This window comes from Carettochelys insculpta, chromosome 19 (genome assembly GCF_033958435.1).
Source record: "Carettochelys insculpta isolate YL-2023 chromosome 19, ASM3395843v1, whole genome shotgun sequence".
Taxonomy (NCBI): domain Eukaryota; kingdom Metazoa; phylum Chordata; order Testudines; family Carettochelyidae; genus Carettochelys; species Carettochelys insculpta.
In genome coordinates this window covers 7,618,856-7,632,763 of record NC_134155.1, presented here as the reverse complement: position 1 = coordinate 7,632,763, position 13,908 = coordinate 7,618,856, and the positions used below count along the sequence as shown (strand labels likewise).

The 13,908-nt window shown below is 38.7% G+C and overlaps 1 protein-coding gene across 3 annotated transcripts in view; it reads right to left on the bottom strand.

Annotated features, from left to right (window-relative positions):
• USP32 (ubiquitin specific peptidase 32) overlaps nt 1-13,908 on the bottom strand; it is a 175,327-nt gene that overhangs the window by 92,042 nt on the left and 69,377 nt on the right. For all 3 annotated transcript variants that reach the window (XM_075013828.1, XM_075013829.1, XM_075013830.1), the window contains exons 3-4: nt 4,855-4,960; nt 3,605-3,723 (exon numbers count right to left, since the gene is read on the bottom strand). In XM_075013828.1, the coding sequence (XP_074869929.1) occupies nt 3,605-3,723; nt 4,855-4,960 (225 nt within the window). The remainder of the gene's footprint in view (nt 1-3,604; nt 3,724-4,854; nt 4,961-13,908) is intronic.

Here is a 13,908-nt window from a genome sequence, read left to right as displayed (position 1 = left end):
CATGAGGGTTTCTCAAAAATGAAAAGCGGGGTGTGATGCTGAAAAGTTTGGGAACCACTGTCCTACACAATAATAATAATTTTAGCATATCCTTTGTAATACTCCATAAAGAGACAATTTGAAAGAACTGAGTGGTCTTCAGTGCACATATAATGTATTGCTTCTGCCGAGAAGGAAATATAAATTCAACACAATATCGTTGCCAGATGAATTGAGGCACACTCAGCTTTCTTTTAGGACTCCAAAAGCATTCCCTTTAATAAAGTCAGACAGCCGTAAGACAGTCTTCTCTGATCAGGTAAAACAGAAATCACTTTTCAGTGAAATATGATAAACTGACTAAACTTCAGTAGTGTGAGGTCTTCTGTTACTGAAGAGATGACAGTCATGTAACAAAAACAACTGATAACTGGTTAAAATCACCAGACATGGAGAAATACAGACTAATTTTTGCTCAACAGACTTCTGTGTTTGAATCTCAGTTTGCTTTCCAAATATTAAGCCTTACAAACTATTTAGGTAATGGATATATGTTGCATCCATTTTAATGCTGGGTAAAATGAGGTGTGGAAAAGGTTAAAAGTCTTGCCTAACTGAAGTCATACAACAAGCAGGTAGCTAAACTGGGAATGACCATTACAGTGGTAACTCCCAACTCCCCATTTTAAGAAATATTTAAGGAGGGAGGTTATTGAAACTTAATCTTGCTCCAGTAAGACACTGGTTTTCTGCTAGACTCCACAAATTATGCTCTATAAAGCTTCTCAACCAGAAAATTAAGATTGACCCAATATTTGTTAAGAGTGCACAGAGCTCCCACCAGCAAGCAAAAGACCTCATGTGACTCTGTAGATACTTATTTCCTTCTCTGAATTTAGAGGAATTAATGCAGGAATGAATTTTTCAAGCAATGAAGGAAAAGCAAAATATTAACTAAGCAAGATTTTCATCTGCTTTGGAATATGGCCACCAGCCAGTCAAAAAGAGTGCATTTCCCTTCCAACTATTCTTGGAAAAATAAAAACAATTCTATTTCCAGAGTCATCATCACTTCTCACCGAGTGGCAGTATTCTTTGCTGCTCCTAAACTCTAAGGACTTAAAATTACATTTTTCAATCAGTAGTGTTTTCTGGCAGGGTTCTGAATTAATAACGCTTGGATATATTTTTACTGACCTTCCTAGCAGCATAATTTCATGCAGTTTTGCTGCTGTTGTTGTTGAAAGCTTAATCTCCCCTCCTCCCCCTCTGGGGAAGTTTAGCCCGTTTTTCACATGCTCTACCTGGTAGATAACCTCTAACTCTCTACCATACATTCACCGACAAGAAGGAAGGAAGTGATCAGACAGCTAGGCTGCTCTGCACTGTTAATGCCAACAGGAGCTCTGTTCCAATGGATCTCAGCTTCTTGAGAGGGTAAAACTCATGCAACCCAATAAGACATCTTTTGACCAAACAGGAGAAATGTTTAAAAGGTTCTTAAAAGAGCACAAATCACAAGATATGAGTGGAGGATAATCAGAGTAATCCACAGCTTCTGCAGAAAACATGATCTGCCTAAACAGTGAGAGAGTGAGAAACAGGCAGATATTTGACCCATAAGACCAGGCACTTAAAGCCTGGGCTACTCCCAGCTCTAATCCTAACCCTGAACTGACTTCCTACGAATTATAAGGATCAAAGGTACAAGAGCGTAGTGCTATTTTTGGTAAAGAGGTGTGGTTTAAACAAATGGGAATCTAATCAAATGTGCACTGTTATACTGATATAATACATACCCCCCCCTTTTTTTTTTAAAAAAAATAGCTGTGGTGATTGCAGATGAGTTGTAAGATAGCATAACAGACATTTAGCTATGCAACCGAGGAAGAATTTGACTAATTCTGAATTCATGTTTTTAAAAAGTTGTTTTTCAATGGCTTGCTCATTTCTTCAGCTGGCATATAAAAGGTTCATAAAGGAAGAAGGCACTCTCAGGAAGGGGACTTAGAAAGCTTCACAAAGACAACTGAAATCAGTCTGCTTTGGAAAAGCATCTTTTAATGGACCTTGTTGCTTTGAGAAACAGATTCCCTTGATTTTCTCCTAGGCTGTATCTAACACTTGCATTCCTCTTAAGAGAGGAATGCAAATGAGAGAAATTTAAAATGCAAATGAGGTGCATATTTACATATCAGGTGCCTCATTTGCATGTTCTTTCAAAAGAGCTTCTTTCGAAAGAAGAAAAGCAGTGTAGACGCAGTTCTTTCGAAAGTAAACCCCATCTTCTAAAGAACCCTTCTTCCCATTTTTATGGGAAGAAGGGTTCTTTCAAAGATGGGGTTAACTTTCAAAAGAGTCACATCAACACTGCTTTTCTTCTTGCGAAAGTAGAATACGCAAATGAGGCACCAGATATGTAAATCTGCATCCCATTTACTTTTTCAATTTCCCTCATTTGCACACCTCTTTCAAAAGAGGAATGCAATTGTAGACACAGGCGTACTGATTTAGTGAAAAAAGTTTGACTGTATTCTTGAGTGTAAGGGTTAGAGGCTTATTATCTAACTCAAGTGTAGAAAGGCAACACATTTAAGTGTGTTGAATTTACAAAACTTTTACAAATTTTAAAGCACTATATCAATGGGTTCAGCATTAGCACACATACAGTAATTTAAATGAAAAACATGAGATTTAATAGTTAGTAACCTACATTAGAATTATCTCCTTTACATTCCCATCTTCGCATATAAATCTACATTTACTAGAAATGTCTTTTGTATATAAGCCAAACAAACTTAAACAACTTTTTTTTTTTAAAATGATTACATATCACCTCTTGAAAAAATTGAGGAGACACTATATAATCAGGCAGGTCAATAGCACACTGTATAATAATGCGGGAACTGAATTTTCTTTTGTTGCAAACCCAATTTTGGTTTAAATTCAATGTTAGTGTTGGTTTACTCCATTATTTTAATAAATGTCTTATCTTCCCCATAATATTCCAGTGGTCAACCACTGGGTAAGGTCAATACCATTCATTCTTTTCAGATGTGATCACTCTACTTAGGGTAATGCATGTGCTAGCTGAACCACTTTCTGACTTGGTTAGGAGCAAACAAATCATTACAGTTGAATTCTCCATCTAACCAACATTGTTATTCTCACTAGTCTATTTCCTTATCAGAGATTATCTGAAACCATGCTAAAACCACTAGTTTTGAAGTAGAGCTTCCCTCAAGCTCTTTGTGAAAAAGATTATACCATTGTCTTCAGAAAGGAACTCACCTCTGTACATCCTGGATAAGGAAACCCCTTGAAAACATCATCTGTGTTTAAACTAGCTCATAGCCTAGTTTAAACCACAAGTACTGATGTTGCAAACATACATCTAAATTTAAGCATGTCTATAAAAGCAAGATGATGGGGCATGGACAATGCCTGCATTTATATACCCATCTTCTACAATCAATGGCCACTGCATATAAATTTTCAACTTTAAAAGCTTATTTTTATTTTAGTGTATTTAATTTAAAATGTACATGCACGCACATTGCAAAGAACCAAAACAGTAACACAGCCAAATGCTTGTAAATTCAGTAGTCAAAATTGCATGACTCACCTCAGAGAAACATCTCTTGAGAGAATCTGGGACTTTTCCATCAACTATCTGAAGCATCCTCTCCATCTCCTCACGGACAACATAACTCCCAGATTCATTGGAAAAGAGACTGAAAATGTCTAGGGAAGAAGAGAGCAATTAAAACAAATGCAATACGGAGTTACACTGATTTTGCAGTTAAGGCTTCAAAAATTACTTTCAAATCTGCTTCAGCGTGCCAGCAACCGTACAGTCATCAAAGCACAAAAGTCTTAACTTAGGTTCATTCCACCTAGCGCTGGTACTGCTCAACAACGTGTTAAACATTTCCTCTTGTAAATACTTGTATAGTATTACCGAGTAGTAAAGGGACAAGCAAATACTCAACAATCAAATTACATACATATCTAAGACAAATTAACAAAACTCATTATGCAGATGTTTAAGCTTTGTTTGAAATATATTCATTAGTCTGGGACCAGAGCTCTTTCCCACTCTCTCTCAAACATGCAGGCTTCATCTACACTAGAAGCTTCTCTCTACAGAAGTTACTGTCAGAATAGCTGTTCTGACAACACTTATGTCGACAGATCCTGTCTACACATAAAAGCAGGTCAATCTTTTGATCTGCTCTGTCAACAAAAGAGACCCCCAGCACTTCTACACAGCCTTTTTGTTGACAGTTACTGTCAACAAAACGTATTTTGTGGGTAGACGCTCCATCAAGTTTGTCTACAAAACTCTCTAGTGTAGACACAGCCATACAGAACAGCCTCAGCAGCCTTTCAACATGATCTAGACCAGACGTGTCCAACCTGCGGCCCTGGACAGCTAGTAATGCAGCCCCACAAGATCGTAAACTTTTAACATTATTATGTGATTTATATACATTAACTATATTATATATTTTGTACGCGGCCCAAGACTATCTTCACTCAATGCGGCCCAGGCAAGCCAAAAGGTTGGACACCCATGATCTGGACACACTTGTGCTCCCCACGTAACAGTTAATTTCATTAAATACTATGAACACAAAAATTCTGATTGTATATGGAGAGCTGCATTGTTTAAAAAAATTCAGTCTGACACAAAGAGAAACACTTGATTACAATATCTTGATTACCTAGTTAACTTGTGTTCTGATTGACGCGAAGATCAAGACCTGCTTAAAAAAATCTCAGCCTAATCTTTGCTTTATAAACGCATGTTCTACATATATGTTATATACTCTATGCACCTTGGTACTTTGATTATGCACTCTTATTACTCACATTTTGCTTTCTCTTCATCTCTGCCTCTTGTAAGTAGGACTAATCCCACTATCAGGTTGTTGAAATGTAGCCCTTTGGATATTCCCCCAAATGAACAGTAAATCACCTAGAAGTAACAAGACAAAATTGGTTAGTTTCATTCTTTAAATTTTGGAAGACAAACTCAAAGTGTGAGGATAAAAAAAGGAACAAGTTGTGTTTGTTCACTAGTTTTTGTTTTACTCTAACCACCATCTAGCCAAGTAAAAGCCATTCTCATTCTTGTTTATTGTATTATTTTTTCCCCTCCTTTCTCCCATCTGTATCTGAAGAGAGACTTTCCAAGAGGGACTAAATCCGAGAAAGGCATCTTGCTATGAACCTTTATGACAGGCACTTGGCACATCTCCCTGTCACCAATAATGCACTGTTTCAGAGAGATTTGTGGGCCTACTAATAAATATTTTCCAGTTTATTCAGAAAGAGGGGTGCTCTTTCTAGCTTCCTGGGGATGCAGTTAAGAGAATTGAAGGCAGAACTCCACTTCAGAGCATCTTAGGACAACCTCTAATGCCAAGTAGGGGCTGCTGGAGCAGCAGAATGTGTCTGAGCAGGGGGTATCACCTTCATGAAGCTAAGATTGTTTACCCAGGATCGTGTGACAAAGCCAGCAACCACCACTGAAGCTCTGTGCACCTATGCTGCTGCTATCTGTTTTTAAACATGAATTTTACACACCCAAATACAAATAAGTAAACTCTTTTGTGCATATTTTTCTTGATTTGTTTGTAACACTGAAATCATTCTTATTTTCAGATATCTTAAACAGTCCATTAGGGAAATAATATCTTCAGGAGAAGATGAGAACAAGCCATAAGGCTATAACAGAAAGATTACAGAATAAAAACCAGTTCAGCCCATCTATTTTTTTCTTTTAACTGAAATCAAGTCAACTAGTTTCTTTGTATACAAGAAGTAATAGGAAACAATGTGGTCAATGGCCCAGGTTTATGAGGAAAGGCAGATGCTGGTATTGGGAGATGAGTGTAAGACAGGAGTTGGAAACTTCTCCAGGCTGTCACTTACTGGGAGAGGAAGCATCATGACTGTCCTACCAATGGAATTCTGGTACACCCTCATTAAGGTCCCAAACAGTCTCTTTGATCCACATCACCCACAGGCACTGAAGGCTTCCATAATATAAAAGCAGCAGAAGGACCTCAGCAGTGTAAATGGGTAGCTTGGCTGGATCACAGAAAGATCCAAGTCTACTGGTGGTTTGCTCTACCAACAAGAAGTGGAATACACAAATGATAGCCCACTGTATAGCACCAAATGAACCGACCAGGTTTTATTATTTAGTGCTTGTAGTGGGCGTATTAATTACTAACAACCAAAAATGGTGGTTTGAAAGCTCCTCAGAAATGTGGAATGGTAACAGCAAACCCAACAAAACTTTATTAGTTGGCAGGTTGTAGGCATGATAAATGCAGCTCATTCCAAGGTTCCACGGTTTATTATGTTTGCAAAAATAAGGGAGTTTATTCCAAGGATATCCTTCTACCATAGACAGCACATCAGAATACAAGCATTTACTTTATAATTACACCAGAACCATGAGAAACTATCCAGTCACTGATTTTGTAGAAACATTTGTGAGAGGCAATGGAATCAAAGATTTCAAATGAAGAGACCTATGGTAATTCTATATAAAACTTATTTACATTTAAGTTTCATAAGGAGGTGCTATGTACTAAATCAAGTGGTCAATTGCAGGACTGAAGCATTTGCCTTTTATGCAGTAGACCAATGTATGCATGGCTCTTTAGCTAGCCCATATATTTAAACGGTGGTTGAATATTTATACATGCGATATTCAGGAAGGAAGAAAGTTTAGGGCATGCAACAACTAATTTTAGTAACCAAGTCCCTCTAACTTTAGAGAAGTAAAGGAAAAACAGAAGATACAAGCATCAGGCGTTTTCTGTAGCATACACTTTCAGTTACACTTTTCTTAAAGAACACCCGCTGATTCACAGTGCTCACTACTAACCACATCTATCCAGAAATCTATGTTAGAAATTGAGAAATGAATACAATCAAAATTTATAAGAACAACAAGAAGTCCTGTGGCACCTTATAGACTAACAGATATTTTGGAGCATAAGCTTTTATGGGCTTATAAATTTATTAAAAAAATGTGTAAGTTACATTCTCAGAGAGAAGTTGCTTGAAAACCTACATTTCTTATCATTCAATTTTCTTACAGACATTGCACAGTACAACTAACTAAACTACAACTTCTAGCTGATAGGGAATTATTACTGTCACAGACAACGGAACAAATGATCTTGCACTGGGCGTAGTTTGGATGGCAGACTATGTTCAGCAGCAACTACCTAAGTTTCTCCTTACTCTGCAAAAGTCATTTATCTCCACAGAGGTGTATTTGACCATGCTAAAGCAATGAACATTATAACTTAGCATAGGTTACCTTCTATTAATATTGTACTAATCTTAAATAGTAAATTTTAGCTTGTCAACAATACATATTTTAAGTAAACTTCAAAAACTAAATTAAATCCAAATTCAAATGTGCACAGTTATCACTGACTTCAAGGGAAGCCAAGAATGCACTCTAAGTCAGAATTTTACATAATAGCATCAGGATGCATATCAGAAAACCATGGGGGGGAGGAATTAATGTAGAACTATTCTGTATTTTGTACAGTATTATTAACACAACTGTGTGAATTACTGCACTCATCCATTTCCTTCCCAAGAGTGAGCCTGTTATGCACCTCAGGCACATGAAGCTCAGACCACGTGAAACTAAGTTTGACTTAAAACTGCATCATACACAAGTTCAATGATGAAGTTATTCGTAAGATTTAGGAGTGAGAACAGTATTCGTTTTATGCTAGGCTAAGGTTCCCAAACTACCAGCTGTGGACACATGGAATACCTAACAAATTAGCCAAATCTACTGTGGAAGCAAATAAAACTGAAGAAAATGTGGTCAGGGCATCTCCCTGCTGTCTGTCACGGAAGTGGATTTATGTCCTGTAATGTTTGAACGGAGATTTTACTGGAAGTCATCAAGAAAAGGAAACTTCTGTTCCACCCCCAGGAACCACACTTAGGTTAGCCCTGAGCTGTTTACAGTCACTGACAAATTTCTGTAATGTTTGTAATATCAGTGATATGCTTTGAAAGATAATTTGACTATATTTTATCCAAAATAGTGTCACTATAATTAGTAGCTGCTTTGACAGCCCGTTAAGCCTGGTGTACAGTAGATTGGTGGGAGGTCTCCCCAACTGCCCTTCCCTCAGTGACATAACCCAATGCTTGCCTAGACAGGACAGATGCTCACGTACCACCATGTTTTCTATAGGTACTTCAAAGAGGATTATATAACATGGGTGATAAACGTCCCAGTGTCTTCCCTTTATCAATACCATAATAATTACAACCTGCAGTGAGCATGCACCAGATAGATTTCTAGCAAAAAATGTAACTGTCCTTGATGCATCATTGCACACTATGTTAGCAGAGTTCTTTGCCACTCTCCATTATCCATCTATTCTCTTAAAAGCTCCCCTCTGAAGTATCTTCAGATGTTTGTAGGCATGGAAATTCAAATGACACAATAATACAGGTGGAGTACATTATGTAGAACCTACCACTTCATTCTACATCTTGCATAATGCTACAAAAACAAATTCATTTCCCAGAAGATGCTTGGATCATCCTCTCCTATTAATGCAATTTCACCCGTTTCCAAAGGCTCTAGAGGGTGCATTATGGAAGCTGAATTTGTGCTTATTTGGATAAACCGATTGCAGATACTCCTTGAACTGTCATCAAGTTTTAAATTCCACACTTCCTATGCTTAATCATTTTGATTCCAGAAGATGTCTTCAAGGCTACTTTGCATAAGTAGGTCATTTACCTTTAGCAGTGAAAGGAAATAATTCTGTTTAAAAATATTCTATTAGATCATCTGACCAGGTGGGAGCTATGTTAGCTTTCCAAATATAAATATGTTTACTTTCAAACAAAAAACTAATAAATTCCTGATGTACCAGGAATTATGAAAGCCCTGTCCCTCAAACATGAAAATAACAAATTTTACAAGAATGTCAATGTATCAAGTTAAAAGCAATGGGGTATGTTTGTTTGCTTTTAAATAGAAGTAAGCAACTCTTATGGATAGGAACTCAGCTGTAACTCAAACAGCAAGTATGTTAAGTACTTGATCCTTCTGAATTCAAGACTGAACATGATCCCACTAAAGTCACTGGCAAAAATCAAGACAAAAGTTAGGCCTTTTATTATTATTACTATTAATATAAAAATATAAAAAATTAAAAACTGTGGAGGAATTTTTTTAAAAAGCAACTACAGTTATGCTAATTCCAGAGTAAGCTACAGTACATACTACTATGTTCTGTTTAAAAGGGATGTTACAAAGCAGAAGAACTACAGTAAGCCCTGAAAACAACCAGGGCTTGTCTACACTTGCTCCCAACTTCAAAGAGGGCGTGTTAATCAGGGCAATGGGAGATTACTAATGAAGAGCTGCGGTGAACATGCAGGACTTCATTAGGCTAATTCTCCCCTGCAGCAACTTTGAAGTGCTGGCATGTGTGTAGAATATGTCACTGATTTACTAATGCCTGGGCTCTCTCTGTCAAAGTACCTGAACCATTTGGAAGCTCTTTCCTAGTCATTGTGAGTTGTGTTCTTTATTTTAACTTCAAGAAAAGGAACATTTTTCATTACCTTTGTGGTACTGGACGAGAGCCGTCCAACTCTGTGCCTTATGAACTCTATCGGTAAATTCACTGCAGCACTTCATTAGGCTAATTCTCCCCTGCGGCAACTTCAATGCTTCGAACTTTGAAATGCCAGCATGTGTGCAGCCACAGGCACTTTCAAGTGCCCGCACTACTTCAAAGCCCCTTTACTCCTCAAAATTTTGAGTAAAGGGACTTTGAAGTAGCGTGGCACTTCAAACTGCCTATGGCTACATGCATGTCAGCACTTTGAAGTCTGAAGCTTCAAAGTTGCTGTGGGGGAGAATTAGCATAATGAAGTCCTGCGTATTCACTGCAGCACTTCATTAGTAATCTCCCATCGCCCTGACCAACATGTCCCCTTCGAAGTTGGGGGCAAGTGTAGACTCAGGCCTAGTCTGTCAAAAAAAACGTGTTCCTCCACAAGGACGGTGTCCTTAATTTACCTACAGAGTTCATAAAGCACAGAGATGGACGACTCACTATAAGTCCACAAAGGTAATGAAAAATGTTCCTTCTCCTGACATTAAAATAAAGAACACAACTCACAATGACTAGGAAGGAGCTTCCAAATGGTTCAGGTACTTTGACAGAGAGCCCAAGAATGAGTAAATCAGTGACATATTCCAAATATAAAAAGCTTTTTACATGATTATCTATACACTATCTCTCATACATCATTACAGACTAAAATAATCATGAAGTTTCGAGCCTAAGCTCTTTTTGGATTTATGACATGAAAAAAGATAGAATTTTCAATCCACAACCATCTATCAGTTCAAAGTTCTCACCAACAATTCATGCATTTCATCGGGAAAGATTCTTATTAAATTTCTCTATTCAGACACAAGCAAATTTCCAAGTGTACTTAGAAAAACTTAAGATATCAATAAATACCTAGCCACATGTTTAAATATAACGAAGGGACTGCAATCACTCCACGCTAAGAACTAGCTACAGTACTGCTCCTGGTTTCTAGGTATGACTAAAAGGCAAGGCTGTTACTTAAGGCCCCTCTAATAAAGAAAACGTGAAGTACTTCTCCTTTCATCTGAAATTCTGGGAGCACTGAGGGAGGATCTTCTGTTCCTATAGCCATTTTTATTGCTCCTATGAAAGTCAGACTTCAGACCTGGCCAAGCAACAATTCACTTGGTTTTTGCCCCCATTTAGTTTTCTTCCTTAAAGAACACTGTTCCCTCCCCATCCTCCATTAAGTATGATGAAGAATAAACCTAGTATTGTAGGTAATAGATGAAATTCAGCTCTCGTAAAATTATTCAACTCCACTGAAGACAGAAGATTTGACCCAAATTCTGTCCAACCGCAACTTAAGGCATGACTTCAATTTTAACTTTTCCCTCTTTCCCTGTATATTATCACTATTGTTTTCACATGATACAATAAGGTCACATGTTTTTCTATTCTAATTTTTTTTTCTTTCTGCGCTTACTACCTTACCAGAGTTGACAAAGCAGAATTAAAATTGATGAACCTAAGAAATAAATGGCTGGAAAGGAAAAGGCACAAAAAATTTCCTGAGTGGCCAAGTCTCTGCATTTATCAGGGCCAGAGCAAATCATATTTTATGTCTAGAGGCAAGAGTCACACAACTGGGCTATGATCCTTTATCATCCCTCTTTACATTTTCCACTGTAAAGCACAGTTTTAAAATGGCTGTAAAAAATGAAGCACGCCACTATTCATTTTAAAAGTATGGAGAAAAAACTATACCAATATTCTGAAATGGCAAAATAGATGCTTTCACCGTGAAACTATGATTTATACAACACTCCATAATTAAGGCCATTTCCTGCACTGAGGATATCAGACCTTCCATGAGAGGAGGAACAAAGTTTCCACATTCCTTGACTAGAACTATGACTAGTCAAAGACACAGATACCAAAGGCTTTCACCCAGAGGGGAAGAAGTTAAATAAAATGACGTATTTCACAATGAAACTGACATTAATACATGCTACATATCAGGAGAGAGAAACACTGTTAAATAAGTGGAAATGTGCATGTCCTCAGATTAGCACTGTACATGCCTAAGCTCCAATTTGCAACGATTTTAAAAGATGCGGTAGGATGTAAAAGTGAGATAAAATGGACAGTTACTCAGTTACAGGACAGTGGTGTGATGCAGACCTGGTATCAGCATGATTTTGAATTCTGTTTAACTTCAGAGGGCCCTAACTCATATTGACACAAATGCCACAAAGCCCCTCTTCCCCAAGTTTCTAACCTTGTGTGGGATTTAGCTTTCCAATTTCTCACCATCAGTGGTAGTTATATAGACAGAACCCCAATGAAATCTCCAAAAAACAGAATAGTATCCCTTGCAAATTCAAGTTCAAGAACCAAAACAAATATCTTTATAAGAGAAAATCCACCTAACACTGAGTACAATGAGATGATGATCATTTTTATCTTTGGTTAAGGGGATATCACTCTATTCTCTCCTGTTTTATGTACCTTACTAGAGAGTGCTTTGAGCGTTACTCAGGAATTTCAAAATCAGGTTGACGACAAGTTTTAGGAACTATACAGTATAAACGTCCCACTTTGAGAGACCTGATATCCTCATCCTGCATTTAAACACTAAATAATTTATGAGCCCCAGGAGTTAAAGAAGATGACAAAAAAAAAGAGATAAAAGTTGTATATAATCATCTTTTCCAGTCCCATTAGTTATACATAACATGAAAACATGCAGCAAGCCAAATATGAAAAAGCAAAGGATTAGCAAACAAGACCTAGTCCAAACCTCTCCAAGGATGTTTCATTTCTTAACTTATTTCCAAGTCTCCCCATAGTACAAGCAACCCTGTCAGGTGTTTCCTTCCTTTCTAATAGTATTCTGTATATCCTTTCCACTTCAGTCCATGTCTTTTGTCCAGTACATCAGCAATTATGACATTTGTGACAGAAAATGTCTTTGGACAAATCAGCATCACTCCTAGCTTAGCCACATGCCTTAATGCAGAGAAACACAGACCAAGAGAAAGGAGCGTGAGGTCAGGTCCACGTTATATATGGTACCGATATAACTACATCACTCACGGATGTGAAAAAACCCTCCCTCCCCTCAGCACAGACCACTGGTACCCAACCTTTTCGGTAACATGACACACTTGAATGAGACAGAACAATTCCACGGCATACCCACTTTTTCTGGCTGAATACATTGTTCATAAATGTAGAGCCACAGCAGAGGGGAAGGGGAATTGATAACCTTGTACCAGCTGGGGGCTCAAGCAGCAAGGCTTCCTGAGTCCCACTTGGCGGGGCGTCATCAATTTCCCTTCCACAGCCCCTTTGCAAAGCCTCTGAGAGGGGTAACTGACCAACCCCTGCACCAGCTGGGAATCAGGCAGTCTCGCTGCTTGAGCCCCCAGCTGGTGCAGTTATCTCAATGCGCCCTGAAATTTCATCCATTTCCCCACCCCCACCACCCTGCAGAGAGCTGGAGGGCGGGGAAATAGATGAAATTTCCATGGCATGCTTAGTTTTCATGACACACTGGTTTAAAAATCGCTGGCGTAGACAATGCTTTGTCTGAGGAAGGGCTTCTCCTGTCAGCATAGCTACAGCCTCTCACAGAGATGGATTAGCTGCATGGAGGGGAGAAGTTATCCCATCAACATACTGTAGTACCATCTTCTTCCAACCACAGCTGTGCTACTGCAGCATTTTAACTGTAGACCTGTGCTATACAAAGTAATCAAAACTGAGCTGATGTAAGTTTCTGGGCCAATAAGTGGTCCCCAAAGGTTTTAAATTTTATAGACCATTCACAGATATGAACACACTGTGGGTGTGTCTACACGACAAAGAAATTTCAAAAGGGGAGACATCGAACAACAAAATCGAAATAAGGGATTTCGAAATAGCACGGCTATACACACAAAACAAATCGCTATACCGATCCGCTATCCCCATTCTTCGAAAGGTAGCATCCACACAGGAACACGGGCTCTTTCGAAATAAGCAGCTAGGAAACACCACGCACAGGGTCACATGGCCAACAAGCCCTTCCGGGTCCCACAGCCAGCAGCCACCTTAAAGGCCCCCTCCCAAACACACCCACCCTGCACGCACAGAACACCGCAGAGCAGTACACAGCACTGTGTGGACCGTGCTCCAAGAACGGGAGGAGAATGGAGCAACAGCAGCTGCCCGAGGCCGATGCCCCACCCACACCGGGACCCAGGTGGTGATCGCTATCCTGGGCATGGTGGATGCCCTGGGGCCCACCTCTCCCCCCTCA